This window comes from Rhinolophus hipposideros (assembly GCF_964194185.1).
Source record: "Rhinolophus hipposideros genome assembly, chromosome: 3".
In the NCBI taxonomy this organism is placed as follows: domain Eukaryota; kingdom Metazoa; phylum Chordata; class Mammalia; order Chiroptera; family Rhinolophidae; genus Rhinolophus; species Rhinolophus hipposideros.
Window position 1 is genome coordinate 45,429,394 of NC_138049.1, and position 21,177 is coordinate 45,450,570.

Here is a 21,177-nt window from a genome sequence, read left to right on the forward strand (position 1 = left end):
TCACAATTTAATCAGCAGGTTTTCCCCCTTTCTCAGTGTATATTAACATAATGGTGTATCTCAGCATCATAGTATTTTAGATTCCATGAAATGTGGTAGTACTGTTTTACACAGTGTTTTTCAATGAAATGCACATGGTATCGTATTAGACATTCAACTATGTATTTTCACTCAATACTAGCTTTCTTGAGATTTACCGATATTGTTACCTAGATGCAACATCTTTAAAAGTCTTAACCACCGACTGCAGATTAGTGCAGCCACTATGGAAAACAGTATGGAGGTATCTCAGGAATCTGAAAATGGAACTACCCTATGATCCAGTAATTCCACTCCTAGGCATCTACCCGGAGAAATCCAAAACTCCAATTCAAAAATCTGTATGCACTCCTATGTTTATTGCAGCACTTTACACAATAGCCAAGATATGGAAACAACCGAAATGCCCATCGGTAGATGACTGGATTAAGAAGCTGTGGTACATTTATACAATGGAGTATTACGCAGCCATAAAGAAGAAAGAAATCTTATCATTTGCAGCAACATGGATGGATCTAGAGAACATTATGTTAAGTGAAATAAGTCAGAAAGAGAAAGACAAGTACCATATGATCTCACTTATATATGGAATCTAAAGAAAAGACTATGTGAATGAACTAATCAGAGACAGTTTTGGGGACGCAGAGAAAAAACGAGAGTGGTTAGATGGGTGTGTGGGAGGGGGTTGGGGATAAGGGGAAAGATGAAGGGATTTGGAAGCAGCTGGTAACCACAAGATGGCCTCAGGGTTTTTTTGAAAATTAATTTGGGGAAGGTATTCTATAATGTTGTAAAGACTTTGTTGGGTATCCGATGGACATGCGTCCTATTTGGGAGACCACCTCAGGGATACTGTGGATACCAGATCATGGCATTGTACACCAGAAGCTAAACATTAATGAATGCCAACAATAATTTTATATATATAATGTGATGGGTTCAGTGTGAGGTCGAAGGGATAGTGGATGGGGGAGGGGGGTTCACAGTATGAGGGATATAAATGATGAACGTCTAAGTATTACCTTGTTTTGTACACCTGAAACTAATAAATAAATAAATAAATTTAAAAAAATAAAAAAAATAATAAAAAAAAGGTTCCAATTTCTTCACATTTTCAAAAAAAAAAAAAAAAAAAAGTCTTAACCACCATTACACACCACAGGATGAGTCACGTAGGTAAGGAGGAAGTCCTATGCTTACTAGTGGGAATGGTAACCGTTATGTTCAAATGTGTGCACGTGGCTAAAAGAAAGAGGAGTAAGAAGCAAGATGGAAAAAAAGGAAGAGAAACGAAAGATACTGCTAGCTTGATTTGTCAGTAGCTGGGGACAGCAGACATCTGAATAACTAGACCTGATCACTCAGGGATACAAATGATGGCCAGAGGAACTGTTTCCTGGAAATCTGTGCTGTTGCTGCTCCAGAGCCCAGCCAGACACGCAGTGCAACGTGCTTATGTCAGCCAAGCAGGCACGAGGACCCCAGATCCTGCCTTTACACAGCCAACTCCTCTCACTCACTCAAAGTGGGCCGAAGACCAGCATCATGATAGGGCAGACCACAGTGTGAGAAAGACAAAGCAATAGCATTCACACAACCAAGACTGCAGCCTCGGTCTTTGTTTCCTCTGATTCAGCTTCTCCCTGCCCTTCCACCTCACCTCGTCTCTCCACTCCCATCTCCCTGCTCTTTTCTATTCCTCTTTCTATTACTTTAGTTGAGGAAGTCATCCCAAAGACCTAGGTCCACCGTCTGCCCTCTCTCTTACACACACACACACACACACACACACGCACACGCACACGCACACGCACGCACACACACACTCACCATATGTAGTAGCCCCCCACTATTAGATTTTGCTGATGGTATATAAGAAAATTTCCATTACTGGTTCCTAAAACCAAACTTCAGTTTCAGCTAAAGAGAGTTAAACAGGGAAAGAAAATGATATAACTATACAGCTCCTGATTGCATTTTCTTTTTTCTTACCATACGATCCAAAAATACCTTGCTGGAAGCAGATTTTTTTTTTTAAAAAAGGGCCTCAATAGATTTTTCTACAAATGTACACACATAGCCCTTACCTTTCAGAATCAGAGGACATATTGTGATTATTCTTATAAGGATATATTCATTATTTGCTAATTAATCCTCACATGCGTAATTTCCCCATTTGCCTTATTTAACCATAAGCCAGTTGGGGGAAAAAATGATATTGCTTTATTTACCTAATACCAGTTAACAGAGAAAGGTCCACATTTAAGTATGTTTTTAAATAAATAAAATTACTACTGAATTCATTCGTAAATGTTACTGTAAAAGAAAAATAGAATTCCTAAATTAATTTATTAATAGACTGTATCTTTTTATCTTTAACAAAGGTAATATTTTGAACTTTCAGATATTTTATTTAATGTAGGGTAATACAACGAAACAGCCCCAAACCATTTTATTGTTTTTCCTTCTCCAATCCATTACTGTAAACCACGAAGCCCGTCTGGGTGCTGGTGTTTCAGAGCACTCTGCAGCTAACGTTCCTGTTTCCTGCTGATATATTTGAAGTGTGTTTGAACATGAATTATTGGAACATTCTTTCAACTCTCAAATTTGATTAACTCACTTTCTGTCAAGTTATACTAATTAACCTCTAGCTTTCAAGCTTCGGGATTACTGCTGCCGATTCTGCACAGCCATTTGTTTAATGCACAGTCTGCTCTAATACCGTCCAAAATGAAATTGCAAATATAAACCCTTTTTGATTTCTACTAATTAACTAGACATCGGAATGTGCCATGCCCTACAATCTGTAGTAATGTGTAAATACAGGTTTTGCCTACCTCGTATGAAACATTCAGAAAGAACTTACTCAACAAATAAATTTCTTCAGTGAAGGACTTTCATTTGTTCAAAAGCTTCACTGAATGCCCTCCACATGCCAAGCGCTGCGCTGAACAGTACAGATATAATTGTAAACAAGGCAGATATAGAGAGCCCCTGCCGTCAGGGCTTATATGTCTAGTAAGGAAAAGAGACGTTGACAAATAATTACAACTAAATAGTGAGAAAGCTAATGCCGCAACTTGTGCCTGGCACAGCATCTGCCAAAGTTAAAGCTCAGTACAGACTGTTATCAACACTACAATTTGAAAAATACAAATACTGTAGCCAGTAAAGGACTATGTCGAATTTATAGATCAGGAGTGACACAAAGGGAGGAAAAGAGATGACGAAGTCACGCTTCCAATTAAAATTGTCACCTAGTGGTGATGGGCGCCCAACACGACGAACGTACTTAATGTCAGTGAAAAGGGCACTTATGATGGTTAAAATTGTAGACTTTATGTTATCCATACTTTACCACAATTTTTAAAATAGAGTGAAAAATTTCATTCAGTTGTTAAATGTTTAATCAACTTCACCAAAGACCTAAAACACGAGTCCTTCCAAGTCTCAGAATGGTGTACCAAAGGTGGAGAGAAGAGGAAGCTATGAAGCACAGGGCCGAAAACAGCCAGAAACCACGCAATTAGTTTGCGTTGATTCTCGTCTAGCTTTATGACAATCATTCAGTTCACTGTCCCCCTTCCTCGCTCACATATCAGGCTGTAGGTGGGGGTGGGACAGGGGAGCCATAGCCTTAGAAACTGGTTTCACAGAAAACCAACTGGTTTCACAGAAAACTTAGAAATTCATGGTTTCCAATCTGATTGAGTTCTCAGAATTGTTATCAATCCATTTCCTTTTCACTCATCAGCTCCCAAACCTCTGCCACTCTTCACATCTGCTGCTCAACCCCACACTTACAGAAATTCTCCTCAGAGAAAAGAGAGGGCCGGTCAGTGTCCCCTGATCCTCACCCTCTCTACTCAACCTGCCCCAGTTCTGTCTTCTCTCTGGGCGGGCGCTGAATATGTGGCACCTCTGGCGAAGCCCCCCCACCACCCATGCTCTGGGCTCCCCCCATCTCTGACCTGCTCACGTACCTCATCCCCTCAATGAGCCACTGGGTACTTTCACCTCCTCCCTCTCCACAAGCTCCCTCTGCTCAAATGACTCCGCCTTTAACAAATTAAGTTATTATCCTCCTTTGACCCTAGTCTTCCTCTACCGTGTTTCCCAGAAAATGAGACCTAACCAGAAAATAAGCCCTAGCATGAGTTTTCAGGATGACATCCCCTGAACATACGCCTTAATGCATCTTCTGGAGCACAACTTAATATAAGACCCAGTCTTATTTTCGGGGCAACACGGTACCTACCACCCTTTTGTCCCCTTGACATCACGTCCTCACTTCTTAGCCTGCACCTCCATCTCTACCTGCCATTCACTGCTCCACAGACTACAGACAGGCCCCACTCCCTGCACACCCAGGCCAATGAGTGCACACTGGCCGAAGCCATCAGTGATTTCCCACTGACTCATTTCAATGCACCCTCCTCAGTCTTTTTTAAAAACAGGAAATCTTAGCTATATCTGACTACTGAATGGCAGTGCCACTATTCACCCAGCCATCCAAGTGAAAAACTTGTCTTTCCAGAGTCCTCCCATTTCCACTATTTCACCTTCTCAGCTAGTCACAATTTCTTTTAACAAAATATGTATGTATATATATTTAAAAATATATATATATGTATATATATATAAATATATACTTGTTTCCCCAAAAATAAGACGTAGCTGGACCATCAGCTCTAATGCGTCTTTTGGAGCAAAAATTAACATAAGACCAGGTCTTACATTATATTATATAAGACCCGGTTTTATATTATATTATATAAGACCCAGTATTATTATATTTTATTATATTATACCCAATTTTATATTAAAATAAGACCAGGCCTTACATTAATTTTTGCTCCAAAAGATGCATTAGAGCTGATGGTCCGGCTAGGTCTTATTTTCAAGGCAACACGGTAGCATTATCCTCTTGTGAAATTTAAAAATACAGATAAGCACACAGAATTAAAATAATAATAAAGTGCACAAGAGAAATGAAAACACATGTCCACACAAAGACTTGCACACAAATGTCCACAGTGGTACTATATACACAAGACAAAAACTAGAAACAAGCCAAATATCCACCAACATGTGAAAGGATAAAAAATTGTGGTACAGGCACACAGAGGAATACTACTCAGCGATAAAAAGGAATGAACTACCAATATGTGCATAAACGTGGGTGAATCTCAAAAGCATCATGCTGAGTGAAAACCAGACACAAAATAAAACATACTGTATGCTTCCCTTTACAAAAAATGTTAGAAAAAGTAAAACAGTAACAACAGAAAGCAGATGAATGGTGACCAGGGGCTGAGGTAGAGGAGACTGACGGCAAAGGGCCACAGGGAACTTCTGGGGGTGACAGAAGGACTCTGTATCATGACCGTGGTGGTAGTTACGTGACTGTACACATTTGTCAGCACTCATCAAATGACAGGCTTAGAACTGGTGAATTTTATCGTATGTAATTATCCCTCAAAAAGGTGACTTTTAAAAATTAAAGTCTTTTAAAATATGTCCTAGCTAAGATTTCTAAATCTGCATGTGTTTTCTGAAGTCCTAATTTATATTTTCGTTCTACAGTAATTCAATCCCATATATAATACAGTGTTGCTCATGAGGATACAAATCCTTCTCTACTGATTGGTAACAATTCATAGCAGAAGTCTGTTTTATTTCCAGAAACCGTATCAAGGCAACAGTTGACAACATAAGTATGTGAATTGCTATTATCAAAATGGCAGGGTTGTTTTTCTTGAAGATTTTTATTAAAATATAGCTAACATACAACATATTAGTTTCAGGTATATATCATAGTTATTCAACAGAATCCACCTGGCACTATACAGAGTTATTAGCACATTATTGATTATAGTCCCTATGCTAAAAATGGCAGTATTTTGATTGTGGTAAATAAGTGGTATGTCTCTGATTCCACCTGCATAGCAATCTCTTGTACTCTCAAATATACAGATTCTTTGGGGGCCTCCTGAATGAAGACCTCAAACTCCAAAAGATGAACGTTCGTCTGCCTTTGAGTCACTGTACCCGGGAGGTCACTGCAAAGCAAGGACGTCCTCCTTTTTTTATTTCTTTGGGACTGAAATGTGTATTTTTCTTGAGTACCATGCCCAATCTAATAAACACAGTACTTAAACAATGTTGGCTCCTTCAAAATATTTATTTAATGCATAAATAAATGGAATTGCGGTCATACCCTAAACAATCCATATTCAAACCAATTTTATAACATTATTAACGTACTAATTTTAATAACCGAAAACACATACACAGGTCACAAGCCTTTACCTGTGCAGGCAGCTTTCTTAATCCTCAGCTGGGGTAAGGGTATGACCACCTACCTAAAAGCCACCAGACAGTGTATTAATGTATTTTCCCTGTTGTTCCATATCCAGTTTCCAGGGTTATAGAACGATCATGCTACATTACAGGGGAGGAAAGGCTGAAGGCAACTAGTTTCCATTCACCTATTATTAGACTTAGAAAAGCTGATCAATTTTGACAGTTCTAACTCACTGACTTGCTTTCCAAAAACCTCAGGATATTTACAGCTAAATAGAGTAATTACCCAAAGATTAGTGACTGATGATTAATTTATCCTCTTAAGTGACCATAAATAATAGGGATTACATTGCCCTGACATTTTTCCATAACCCATTCTCAGTTGCCACTAGACATCTGAAGTCATCATAATGGATTAGAGGAAGAAGACAGATTAATTGGATTAAGCATTACTCTTACCCAATTTTTTTCCCCAAAAAGAATAATAGTCTGCCTTTTAAGTAGCTCAATATTTGTTTCCTAATCAAAGTTCCAGAAAACAAGCACCACATATATGACACTAATTACCACAGCATACACATAACAAATGAACACTAACTTATGGAAAACAGTGTGTTTCGAAGTGAATACCAAAAAACACACATTGCTCTTTTGTGATTCCTGACCTTTGGTATTAGCAAGTCTCTTTCTGTCTCGTGTGTTGGCATAGGATTTAAAAAAAAACTACGTGGCTTCTGTTTCTCAAACTCTGAGGAAAATGCTTTAGTTAAACTTCCCTTTTCCTCCTCTCCCCATAATTATTAGACATCAAATGTACATAGTAGCAAGCCAGTCCCAGCCAGCACAACAGCAGACAAACAGGGTGGAAATACTGCCTTAAACCGTGATATCTGCTTTAATACAGACCTTGTAAATGAAGCCAAATGATATTAAAAGATGAAACAGTTACTGGAAGGGTAAGGGAGTCTTGGCTTACACAACAAGGCAGACACCCTCTTGCACAACTATCAATTCCCTTTCATCCACCCCCTGCTTTGACTGGTTCTTCCACCAGGGTCACCGCACTTCTATGAAGCCCTTTCGGCTGGGCTTCAATCACAAGGGAGCAAGCAACTCGGGACCTGAGTTCTGAGAGATAACAGCACTGCACGTGAGCCAACACACACGCCTACGTAGGCACTGCCAGCTTGCTCAATCACAATAGTGTTTGACTTATCTGTTGTGCTTTACGCATCCAAAGCACTTTAACATTCTGTTTTCTCCCCCTAGTCTCACTTCTACATGGTGTGACAGGGAACTAAGGCAAAATACACCGCGACTGTGGCCAGGCGGCCCTTGCTATCCAAGTTAGAACTGACTGCATTCCCCAGGCAGCAGGCACCACAAGGAAATCTCCCCTCCATCAAACCCCCGCTGTCTTCTAGTGTGAGTGTGCAACAGCGAGCCATGGTTCTTACCAAAGTGAACCATACATAGTCCACCCGAGTCATCGTCCAGAGAGAACTTAATTTCATTTATTTTTGTTTTCTAGTAGTTTTCCTAGACAATTTTTTAAGAGTGAGCCTACACTTAGGACTTCGCTGTTTTCATTACGAGCGGTGAACGAAGGCACTGACTCGGTTACTAAGCTCTGAAGGCTGGTCTACAAGATAACATCACCCGCCTGTCGAACAAGTTTTCTACCCCGTCACTACATTTAAATTAGAAATACGTAAATTAACTGAAATGATTCTAAGCTATTCTCACGGTCTCTCAGTCCAGAACATCTCGAAAATAAGATTTACGGACTGAATTAATTATCTCATGCATGAAAGAAACAATAAATACCGATAGTCTCAGAGGTCGTGTTAAATTAAATGGGGAAAAATGACTAAGTCTTAGGACTAGGTGTTGGAAATACTTAAGACAGTAATAGGAAAAATACAGTCCCACCTTTGGAAAGTTGCAAATCTGAATTAGAGAAATCTAAATGCTGGAAAGACTTCTTAAGGAATGAAGTTTTGTTACTTTTAGATAAGATGCCTGCAGTGGAAACTAAACTCCCAGGTCTGCTTGAGACAGTACCTAGATTTCTTTTATCACATCACGTTCCTTTCAGGGACATACACTCTTTCCAAAGCCCCACCCCTGACCTCTGCCTCCCTCTGAGGCTCCAGGTTTAGTTTCCAGGGATCCAGCTGACATCATGCCCTGATGTTCTGCTGGCATTTACCACTCACTTGTCTAACGCCTGCGTCAGCCTTTCCCTATCACCTCGTCCTCATGACTCTGGGTCCCAGCAGTGGCACCGTCCAGCTCTGTCCATATAATCTGTAGGACCCAGTACAGAATGAAAATGTGGGGCCTCCCAGTCCCGAAACTATTTAGATGCAGCCTCCAGACATAGGCATCCTGTCTGTTTCTGGGTCACTGTCCACAACCATCATTTGCCAGAATCCCCTCAGTTTAGCCTCAGAAATGCTCACATTTGTCCCTTCCTTCCCATTCTACTGCTGCACCTCAAATCTCACCTGGCTCTCAGCCAAGGACTTCATAATTGATGTTCCTCCTATTTCTTTCCCTGTGCAACCCACTCACACCTTTCTAAGACACACTTCAGAAACCCTCATAATCTCCCTATTGCCTATCTATTAAATAATGTCCAAACTGCTTAACTCAGCACTGAAAGCTTCCCATTCCCCAGCCCCAGCACCCTCTTCCAGACTTCTCTTCCATGACTTTCCATGAGTTTCCAAACCAAACTCCTTATCATTCACTTAATAAGCGCAGTATGTAGTCAAGTATAAAGAACCTGGGTCCTGATGCCAGAGACTGAAGTTCAAGTCCAGCCCCACCACTGACTGGAATCAGTTGCCCATCTAATTAACAGGAGGATCATAATACCACTTATGTCATAGGAGCGTTAAATAGATAAAACAAGATAATACAAAATACACAGTCATGCACAGCAAAACATTCATTTTCAGACTGCCTCCTAGCCTTTGTCCAGGCCTTGGGCCCTCACCTTTTTCTGCTACATCTGAGGAAAATCAACCGATTCTTTAAAACCTAACTCAGAAGCCACCTCCATGAACCTTCCCTGGTCAGCTCAGTCAGAAGTCACGTTGCCTTCCTCGAAAATCCGGTATCTTGTTCACACTGCATTTAACACGTGTGTGCAGCAAACTGCCTTCGAGTTATATACGTACATAGCATTTTGTCTCCCCCATAACCTCTCAAGAGTATAGAATAAATCAAATTCATTTATGTTTCTTGCATGGCCCTTAGTACATGGTTTGTGCTCAATAAATTAAATGATCTCTGTATCTCTTTTAAAAATCAATAAAAGCAAAAACTAATTTTAAACATACACCCAGATTAGTTAACTGAAGCTATTTTCAACAGAATTAGCCAGGTCCAGAGGAGGGTGGTGCAAGGTGAGACGACAGAGAGAGAACGCGACAGGGCCGCTCTTGCAGACGTGCGCTCTGAAGGAGGAGATGTCACTTGGAAGAGTCACGAAGTCCTCATGGCAAAGTCTCCAGATGTTTCATTTCCATCCCCGCTCCTAACCCCAAGAAAGGCCTTGAGCAACACCTGGGCTGAGAGCAGGAAAGGGAGCAAGGGTGTGCCCCACCTGCCAAGGTGTGTCAGGTGAGAATCCAAGGACTAAGATAATCTCAGGCCTTCCTAGTATTCCCACCTGTGGTAACAAACATTTACTGTAATATATTCACTAGTACGTGTCCTCTTGTCTTTCTAGACATCACATATAATTGCCAAGGCATTTGCTGCTTCTAAAGGGCTCAAAAACTGGGAAAACACACGGCCCTGAAATCACGAAAGATGATTTAAAACTAATTTTTAAAAATACCATTGGCACTTATCAAATGAGTCACTATTGATAAAAACTAAACCTAACCTAACTTGGTAGGGTTTTCAGGAAGTCAGTGTGCTGCTGAGGCTCAGTACACTGGTCCACGTTTTCTAAAGAACGATCTGGCAATGTGTAACAAATGTTATAAAGTCATTCATACCCTTTGAACCGGTAATCTCACTTTTACTCGTATACCCAAAGGAAGCAGTCCAAAAGGGGGAAAAATTTGCTCAAAGATGTGTACATATATGGTACTTACATTGCATCACACGGCCTGAGGTTCAGACACCCAGCAAAGAGCACCACGCCTACCGAAACATCAAGTACACTACATGATATAGAAAAATGTCCCTTAGAAAGAATGTTCACTGAGAAACAGAAAACAAAAGTAATCTTTACATTTACATCTACGAGCCCGTATTTACACTTCTGAAATCCCAAACCCAAAGTTTTTTGTACGATTGTATCAATACTCACTTGGAAACCAAACATGATGTGAACTCCCAGGAGGCTATTGATGATCTCTATGTCTCACTTACTCTGAACATCCATGCATTGTGTTGCAGAAATATCAATGTATTTGATAATAGGATGCTGCTTCAGATTCCCCTGGGGGGGGTGTTCAAGATACAGGTGTAGATACCAAATGACTTTTTTAAAATCCAAAAAAATATCTGAATCCCAAAACATGTAAGGTCCCAAGAGTTTCAAATGGATTGTAGCCCTGTAGTGATGGCATCTATACATATGTAACTCTGTATGTATTTACGTGCATCAGTTGTACTGATGAATTTAAAGTACAAGAGTTAAAGTTTGGTATTCCTAGGTGTTGTAGAAAAAGGTGCTTGAAAGGAGTGTATTCTTTCAGGAAGGCTCCTTAATGGCTGTATCTGTAGGAGTGTGTGAAAAAGACAATTAACTGAAGATAAACCAAATCCCTCTCCAAATAGTTACAAATTCAAAACCAATAAAACTGAACTTGTCACAATTTCTTTTTACTAAGATTCAAGTAGATTTCTATTAAACATTTCACAGCATTTCTGGAAAAGGGTCATTCAGAAAAGTCAGTAAGTATCTCCATTTAACAAGTAGTGGTTTTCTGTTTTTACAAAATGCATCTCAGAATTGGTTTTTAGATCCAGTCTAAGTTTGTCACAAATAAATTTTGACTTTCTGAACACACACAGAACACTGTTGATACAATTTACTTTCTAGCAAAAAGTGGGTAATAGCTGAACTGCGGAGCAATGCACCTTTCCCTTTTATCCATTAATTGAGCCAGTGATTGTTTTTCACTGAGATTTAAATAACTATTGATAGAAAAACATACCTTGAATTGAATTTAAAACTCTAGTCAATGATTCTCAAGTGAGGGGAGTGGAAGAGGAAGGCAGAAGTTTCCCTTCACTAAGACGTATATCAGAAGCTACAGAGAGGCACATTTAGTCTAAAAAATATATTCAACATTATAATTTTGTATTTAAAAAACAAAAATAGAGTCCTGCTTATCTGCAAAATACAACTATAAAAGTGACAGAATCTTGGCCGGTGGGTAAATACTTGGCTTAACCTACTGAACGTGACAGGTGCTGCCTCAAAAGGTAAAACTACCTTTCGGGATGTGTGCCCATTTCAAGGACCATGAGATTTTTTAAAATTTGTTAAGAAGGAACAAAGGAGGTTAGACACACTGCTTTGATCCATATGCATTATTTAAATCCGATATTTTGTATGTATCCCATAATTAAAAATTAGGGAAATCACAAAAGACAACTTGAGAATACGTCAGTCAGTCTCTGAGCTCTGCAATTCTAGTACCTACATGCGTAGTGGGGATTTACTTTTGTTGTTAATGAAGATAGTTTAGCAAAGAAAGCGTGGTGGATACACAGCTGTGCACGAACGTCTGAGAGTACTGCTTTCCTCCATCGCTCCTGTCTCAGGAGGGCTGGCTCGGGTGGTGGGTGTGCCCCGTTCTCGGGGAATACTGAACTTGCTCATTTTGAATCACTGCCAATAAAAACACCCACAGTTCCTGCGTGCTCAGAGCTCTAGTGAGCTGACAGTGCAGTAGTGTTTGGGATACAGTTTGTTTTGGTAAGGTTTGTTTGTTTAATTTGGATATGAGATCAGATCTTTAGTCAGGTCGTAATAACACTAACTGGTATTCTATAGCAAAAGCAACTTCACAGGATTTCTAGTAATGTGAGTAGGAAACACTATTCAGGTTCTAGAGAATGTACAGGTAAATATGCAGAAAATAGTTTCAAGAGGGGGAAAAAGGCAGGGTTCTACATTTCAGGACTTTAAGTACATATTTTTACCCAGCTAAAAAGACACTCTTAAATTCAATTTAATGTGTGTAAACACTTGATATCATGTGGTCCAACACTAAACTGTGCAAGTTGCAACTTTCTTATCTATAAATGGAGGCAATGACACAGTACAAGGCTACTCTAAAAAAATAATGTATATGAAAGCCCTTTCTTTCTGGTAAGGTCTATGTAAATTATCACATAAATGTACATGTATTATCTTAAAAATGCCTTTTACAGAATGCTAGATTAGAATAGGTTGAAATTAGGTTCTCTGTCTTTCACTTTAAGCTTAATTAATAACTCATTTAAATGAATGTTATCCCAAAACATTCCAGGTGGATCAAAAATGTAACAAAACACCCCAAGTTGCATAAAATCATTGTTGTGTCCCACAGTTGTCACAAAAGGAATAAAATGCCCATTCATTTCATAAGAATCTTACAAGGACTGACAACCACACTGAAGCGAGGAGTGGCACAGATAAAGGCAGAGAGGCAGAAGACAGCTGGACAAACTCGGGAAAGTACAAGACCGTCAGCTTGGCTGGAGCATAAAAAGCAAGAAAGGAGAGGGGTGAGAGTCAAGGCTAGAGGGTCAGACAGGAGCAGAGCTTGAAGGCCTTTGGTGTAAAGAGTTCGATATTTTCCTGGAATTAAGGGGTATCACTGATGGCTTTTAAACAGAAAAATTATATGGTCCAATGTTTTAGAAAAACCACTCAGGTGTACAACTAAGGGTAGGTAAACCAGTGAAAGGGTCATGACTATAACTGAAGCCAAAAGTAATGAAGGCATGAATGAAGTAAGGCATGCACTGAAGGAAAAGACATTGATTTATGAGGCATTAAGGAGACAGGCACAAAAGGACTTGGTCTGATTGAACAAAATAGGTAAGGAAAGAGAAATAAAAAATTGAAATGAATTCCAGGTTTCTGACTTAAGCAACCAGAGGTGTCATGCACAGAGAATTCAGAAGAAATGTTTTGTCTATTTGCAGGTAGGCTGAGGTTTTGGTAGTAGGTGAAGATTACATGGCGTAGCTAAAAAATGAGTTCATTTTAGTTGAGTATGATGTACCTGTGCGTCCAAATGGAACTGTCCAAAGATACTAAATACGGGTCTTGAACACAAAGGAAAGATGTGGAAATAACCCCAAGATAGTGGCTAGAGCTATCTGGCGTGAGACACCCAAGGGAAGCAGAAAAAATAAGCAAGTCTATGGCAGAGTACCATTTATGCTACAAAACACCGCAAAAGCACTCCTGAAATTATTTTATTATGCTTTTGTTTTTTGATTGATTTGGTTCTTCTGGTGGTTAATTTTATTGATAAAATTCCCATGATAAAAATACCCCAGCAATACTCGTATCATTGTATTTAGTTACAATTCACCATACACCATTCACACTAGTCAGTCTTGCCCTGAGTTCAGGAACATTCTGAAAATGGAGTATGAAACACTCACACCATACGCATTTCTTTATTATTCCAAAATCCTGGAATCATTTTGGTGGTCTAATGACTTATTTTAGCAGACAGTTTAGATGAATTTACAAGGAAAATAAGACTGAATGTTTTAAGATGGGGAAGAATAAAGGAACTCCAAATATAACATCTGCCATAAGCGAGTTCTCCTAGCTTTTCAACCTCTCTTCCAGTGCAAATAACAGTCAGGTATTTTACTTATAATGAAAGATGTACAGGACCAAGAAGCAGATCATTCATTCACTGTAGCCAGCTCAACAAAGCACCATCACTAAAAACTTGCCTAAGACACAGAAATGGTGAATTATACATGTAGCTTCCCCCACGCCCAAAAAAAAAAAAAAAGCTCTTAGCATGAAGCCTCCACAAGGCAGTTCAGCTCTGAACTATAGCCAAAACCTGCTATAATCAGGTTAGGTGCAGCATACAGCATACAGTGTGTAGACGTCAGATTAACTGTCAATATGAAAACTTTTTTTTAAACCTTCAGGAAGCACTAACTGACTTCAAGTTTCAAAGGTGCTAGTAAGACTGTATTGAGGCGTTGCAAGATGCATTCCCCCCTAAGTGCTACTGCAAAGTCCTACTTTGGGATTATAACCATCTAAAGGCCGATCTACCTCCACACAGGGAAAGGGGAGTTCCATTGAAGATGGGAGCCGGAGAGCCTCCTTTGGGGCCCCTTTCTGATAGTCCACTTTTCTTGAAAACTACTGAATTTTTTAAAACCTTGATTTAAATATCCAACAGAGGAAGACAGTGTGCCTGTTTCCCAAACTTATTTAACCAGAGACCTTTACTTTAAAGAAAGGCTATTGAAGAACACATTTGGGGAATTGGGGAATTACTGAAAGTCGAAGAAGGGGTCTTCTTGGCCAAACCTCTGGACCACAAAGACATAAGTTCTTCAAAAGGATGTCATTAACTACCCTAAATCCTGACTCTGAACACATACTTGTTTTAAATAGATACTTTTAAAAAGTCCATATACCATTAAAATATCGTTCTTCCTCCAGGAAGAAAGCAGACAAGTAAACTAGATGAATACCCTCATTAGAACCCAGAGACCTCCGTGGCACTGCATTAGGAAAAGAAAAAGAGAACCCTAGACTCTTTATCACTTCCATGAAGGAACAAAAAATGGGTTTTCCAATATCCAGCAAAGTTAAAGCAAAGTTGCAGTTTCTAAGGGAAAACACCATTCCAGTTAATTGTAGTATGTTTTAGTTTTCCCAAAAGTGTCTGATTTCCCTCTGCCCAGGCAAGAAGCATGCACATGTGAATAGGTAAAAACAACTGAAAAGAAACAACTCAAGCCCAGCTTGCTTCCTCTGAGGGACATAAGTGACAGAGCAGTATGTGCAAGGCATTACCTCTGAGTGCCAGCCATCTCATCAGCACCACCACACATAAAGGGACTGCAATACGCTCAACATTTTTCATTAGTTCTACTGCCTAACTTGGAGTTCAGCTTGCTTTCCCTTTCCAAAGTCTTAATTTCACAAAGTGAGTTTTACTACCATAGAGAAAGAGGCCATCAGATGCCTTTCCCAGCCCCCACCACTCACTGGAATTTCCTCAGAATTTCAGTCTTTTAAAATAAGATTGAGTCCTGGTATATTGCAAATGCCTCAGGAAGTTATTTTATCTGTCTTTTTATTTATTCGCATCCTACAGCAGATCAAAAGCTCCTTGGGAACAGCTATCTCTCAGTTACCATCTCCAGTGCCCAGATCCTTGGTAAACATTTGTAGAATGAATGAGGAGTAACATTAAGATGTGTAAATTCACTTTTATCTTAATGTGAATGAATTTCTTCAGGCCGAAGACTTAAGAGAGCCCTGAAAAGGAGGAGTAAGCCTGGAAAAGGCTCTCCTCAGTTTTGCCTGGAAACATTGCCCTGCTGTGGATCAAAGGAAACCCCAGACTTCTGCTTGAATGCCACATGAAATTATCTTGTTTCTCCATGGAAGTCTCTCAACACTTCAAAAATCTATTTCTGAGAGACATTAACAACTGGCGATTGTTTACTGACAGCAAAGGAAGATCAAGAAACAGGGACCCTCACTGATATGTGAGCTATATAAACCAAAAACAACAAAAGAACAAGACAAACAAATGAGAAACAAAAACTCATAGACACAGACAGTAATTTACTGGTTACCAGAGGGTAAGGGGGTGGGGGGTGGGAGATGAGGGTAAGGGGGATCAAATATATGGTGATGGAAGGAGAACTGACTCTGGGTGGTGAACACACAATGGGATTTATAGATGATGTAATACAGAATTGTACACCTGAAATCTATGTAAATTTATTAACAATTGTCACCCCAATAAATTTAATTTAAAAAAATAGTTCAAAAAAAAAAAAAGCAATAAAACAAAAACTCCACCATCAAAAAAAAAAAAAAAAAGAAACAGGGACCCTGATCTTTCAGACTTCTTTTCTAATCCCAGGATTTCTGGTCTAGTACTCAATCAATTGCTACTGTTTGAATTAATCAACAACATAAAGAACGGTGGATGAGCAGAAAGTTATCTAGCCAATGCAAGATGATCAATCATTAAAAGCCCAGTTTCTAGAATCAGATAAACCCGAGGTTGAATTCTGGCTCCACTGCTTGCTAAACTCTGTAAACCTGAGTTTCCACACCTGAAAAGAACAATAGTAAATAAAGCCTATTCCATGGGGCTTCAGTAAGATTAAATAGAGATGTATGTAAGATGCTTAGCACTGGGCCGGCACATAGGAAGTTCTCAAGAAATGTGAACCATCACTCAGAAACCTCAGTTTCCATTTCACTACCACCTCCCTGTGTATCCTTGGGCTGATTGCTATGAAGAAGTTAATGAAAACATGGAGACAATTAACTGCCCTGGAATGCTGGGACTATCAATCATAAATAAGGTAATAGAAAATGAACCAAAACTTTGAAAAATTAAAGCCTTAAACAATTCCAGATATGTTTCTGTGTTGTACTTGAAGCTTGCTTATGTTTGACCACAGATGACTCAGCATTAGTGGAAAAGCCTGAGCAGTCAAACTTCAAGTTTGACCACAGATGACTCAGCATTAGTGGAAAAGCCTGAGCAGTCGAACTTCAAAGCAGGTATTCTCAAATACTTCAGTGCCTATCATAGATGATGGATGCTATGAAACATCTGTTTGGGAGGCGGGAGAAGGTATCTCAACATTAACTGGCCCGATAACTATCTTATCACCTTTTTTTCACAGATGAGGGTAAAGCTGTTTTCTTCCTTAAAATTGATCTGCTGTACATGTATTACACAGCATCCAAGTAAAGGCCAATGTTCAATCAAGCTGCTGTGTTACACATAGTTATTACAAGTGCACAGGGGCCCTTTGTAGGAATTAGATAAAGGGCACCAGTGCACAGGCTAGGGGCACAGGTTTTCAGTCTCTGCTTCCCCTGATTTAGGCACCTGTGTGCAAGGGCACAACCAAACATTGCAGTCATGCAGATAAACACAAAGACCTTCAGCATTTAACCGGCATACCTGTATAACTGTTTATATGATAAACACACACACATACTCAAACGTGACTGAAAGTTGTCAAGGATTTAATTGAGTAAATGGAGAAAGATATGCATCAAAACTGAAAATACTGAGTTTCAAAAAGTTCAGGAGAGCAGGTTCCTGCCCCTTCCCTCACTTTGTGCTGCATAGTATTGGGGTATTGTAGCCAATAGGAACTTGGTAGGTAGAGGCTTCAACACTGCAAAACTCTGGTCCCTGGCAAAGCTGTGATCTTTCTCCAGCAGTTGCTCACTATCTCAAAAGATGGAAGGAAGGAGGGGGAAAAAAAAAACCGCAGACACCAATGGATCTACTTACCTGAGTGTGCAAAAACAGTGGTAAATGAAAGACTGTTGTCTTACTGTTCTGACTGCATTAAAACTCTGTAATCCTAGGCAGCATTCCTAAATGCTGAAGGAACTAGTCTTGAAATGGTAACTCTGTCCATTCAGCCTCTTTGAGCTTTCCCTACCAGATACCTGATACTCATATAGAATAGACACAAAATTATTTTTGTTACATATGCATATCTATCCTGCTAAACTTTATAATGGTTGCCTTCTTTAAGAAGTAAATATATAATATTACATTTTTAACACTTTGTATCTAACCCTATGACCTGCATAACACAGCAGCTTCAAGAGCTATTTATGGAACAGAAATTCCAGGGTAAATATGGTACCTTATTTAATACATGCATAAAGAGACTATAAGAATATTCATTACAACATAATTTATAGTAAGTTTGGAGGTAATCTAAACATCTACTAAAGGGAGAATGCATAAATATAGTATAATATAGTCATACAATGGAAAGCCATGAGTTAAAACAAAGAATTTAAGCTACCAGATCAAACTGAGGCACTATACAGATAAATCAGACACAACACAAGTAAAAGAAAAGCAAATTGCAGAATAATACATATAGTATAATACCATTTATATACTATTTCTATTAGGTTTTAAAACTCTCAATATGACTTCTGCCTTAGAATTTGTTATAACAGTCTTGCATATTCATTATATGTACACTAAAGACTTAAGGAATATTCACTCTAAAAATAACAGAAAATTAAGGTTAAAAAAAGACTATTAATCATATAAAGTTCCTCAAATTGCAGGGAGGGAGTCTGACTTAGTAATGGAAATCACTTAGCTCTGTCAGTCCTCAGATGCATGTTCTAGCTCCATTCTGCTACTCACCAAGACACTATTTCACCAAGCTTCAGTTTGTTTGCTCACCTACATGGGGTTGACAATACCCGCTTGCGGGATGAAGTGAAATAATGTATGTAAAAAAGTTATACAGAAGGCCTTGGACTTGTGTTTTGCCTAATCAGCGACGAGATCATGTAATAACACTCTACAGGGGGGGAAACGTTAAGGCTGCATCTTTGTCATCTAGTTTGGTAAATTGTTAAACACGACAAAGAACGCAACAGGAAAGGGCAACCCTTCACCTTCCTCTTCCCAGTCCTTAATTTGGCTGCCTCCTATGTTTTTTATATTTAGCACAGAATGCCCCCCTCCAGTCCACTTCCCCCCCAAAACACGAAACCGTTGCTCTTGGAGGGGCTCCCTTCGGAACTCCCCTGTACCTTAGAATAAATGTGTTTCATCTCGCCAACCCTGCCTTCCCCCGACACACACACACACGCACACACACACACGCACACACACGCACACACACACACCCCTCTGCAGCACCAGAGGCAAATGAACAAAACCCCAACTTGTCGTGGTCGTGAAACAGACCGTAAACATGACAGTGCGGTGTTGTGTTCGGAAGGTTTGTTTTCACAAATTAGGAGGACTGTCTACCTTAGACTCTTGGCCACTGCCCTGCTGAGAGGAAAGCAGGAAGATCTGGGCCAATAAGTTCTGCGACTTGTTCCCCAACACACATCTGGATTCACTACGAGGACAGGCTCGCGAGGCCGCGGGAGCGGCGGGCTGCGTTTGCGACGGGACAGAGCCCCCCCCACCGTCCGGCTCTCGGGGCCCCGGGCAGCACGCGCGGGCGCCGACCCCCACTCCGCACGCGGGATGCGCTCCGGGGGCCCGCGCCTGTCCCGGGCTGGCCGCGGCGGGCTGCGCCTCACCTGTCTTGAAGACCATCTGGTCATCGTCCTGGGACCCGAAGGTGTCCAGCATAGCCACGAAGAGCACCCCGCAGGCGTTCTGGATGCCGAACACCGACCCGTTGCACCACATGGCCGCCAGCATCACCAGCCAGCCCCAGCCGCCCTCGGGAGGCTGCGGGGGCTCGGCACGCGTGGGCCCCACCAACTCGACCTCCAGCTTCTCGGCGGCCGCCTCGGGGCCGTCTGAGGGGCCCAGGCCGGGCAGCGGGTTGGCCCCCAGGGGTGCGGGGTCGAGCGACTCGCTCTCGCCCGGCCCCCGCTCGGCAGCGTCTCGCTTAGCCGGGGAGGGCACCATGCCCAGGCGGCCCCGTCGGGCCCCGGGGGAGCGCGAGCGGCGCGAGGTCTCGGAGGGCTCGGAGGAGCTGCCCGGAGCCGGGCGGACCGGCGAGCGAGGCCGAGGCAGAGCTCCGGAGCCCCCGGGGGGCGGGCGGCGCAGGGCGCGGAGGCTGCGGCGCGAACGCGGGAGCAACGCGGGAGCAACGCGGGAGCGCGCGGAGTCCCAGGGTGCCGCGCCCGGGCCTCGCAGCGCACAGCCCCGCACCCCACGGACCCGCGGCCCGCCGCCGGCTCCTAAAGGCGCCCCCCGCCCCACCGGCTGGGGGCGTGGCCGGCAGCGGGACGTGCCCGGAGTCTCCAGGCGATTGGACTTCGCGAGAACGGAGGCGGGGCCCACCTCCCCACCCCCCGCGGAGAGGGGACCCAGGTGCCCGCGAGCAGCTGTGTCTGCGCGCGCGCCTCCCGCGGGGCCTCCTGCTACCCCCTGGGGGGTCACAGAGGTGTAGGTCACCCCGCCTCCGAGTGTTAACGGAAGGGGTGCGTCGCCTCCTAGGTGCAGGCTGGGCGGGTCAGCAGGACATCAGTAGGGGACCTTCAGTCTCAGCTCACTAACGGCCTCACAACCAAGTAAACATTGTCTCTCTTTTGTTTTTGTTTTGGTTTTTGGCATTCACTTGTAATTACTAATTATAACATGTAAGAAACATTTATGCCACCTGCTTACTTAAAAAGGAAGTCGGAAGGCTCAGAGGCCTTATTTAATTACTTCATTTCTCCTGCATTCATACACAATTTTCTATGACTACTTAGCACATCGAAGATGCTCATTTTGCAAGACAGACTGTAATACCAAAGTCTTCCAATAAACCTTTTTGACAGACATCTAGAAGACATTACTTTTAAAATGCAGCACAGCCACTATATGCAACTCCTGTCTCCCTGAAGCATGGAACAACAATGTATGTAAAAAGAAAGGAAGAGTTAACTAGCTGTGCAATATTGAGGACATTTAATTTTCTCAGTTACTCATTCATCACCTGAAAGTCAAAAAATGCTAGTTATTTTATGTACCCACCACCACTGTGATGGAGTACACGGTTGGGTGTGATCAATCATATGTCTGCCAGTTCATAAACTAGTAGGAAAAAGTCCTGGGATGAATAGAAGTTTCAGATGATAAATGTTATAACACACGTTCAACAAAGAGAAGT

General features: G+C 41.4%; 1 protein-coding gene across 2 annotated transcripts in view; it reads right to left on the reverse strand.

The window, feature by feature from the left end:
* The window catches only part of SLC16A10 (solute carrier family 16 member 10), a 101,458-nt gene extending 81,222 nt beyond the window's left edge, over positions 1 to 20,236 (reverse strand). The window contains exon 1 of one of the 2 annotated variants that reach the window (XM_081044457.1): positions 19,649 to 20,236. In XM_081044457.1, the coding sequence (XP_080900583.1) occupies positions 19,649 to 19,985 (337 nt within the window). In that variant the 5' untranslated portion in view covers positions 19,986 to 20,236. The remainder of the gene's footprint in view (positions 1 to 19,648) is intronic. The other variant, XM_081044456.1, reaches the window with a different exon arrangement.
* Between the last annotated feature and the right edge of the window lie 941 nt (positions 20,237 to 21,177).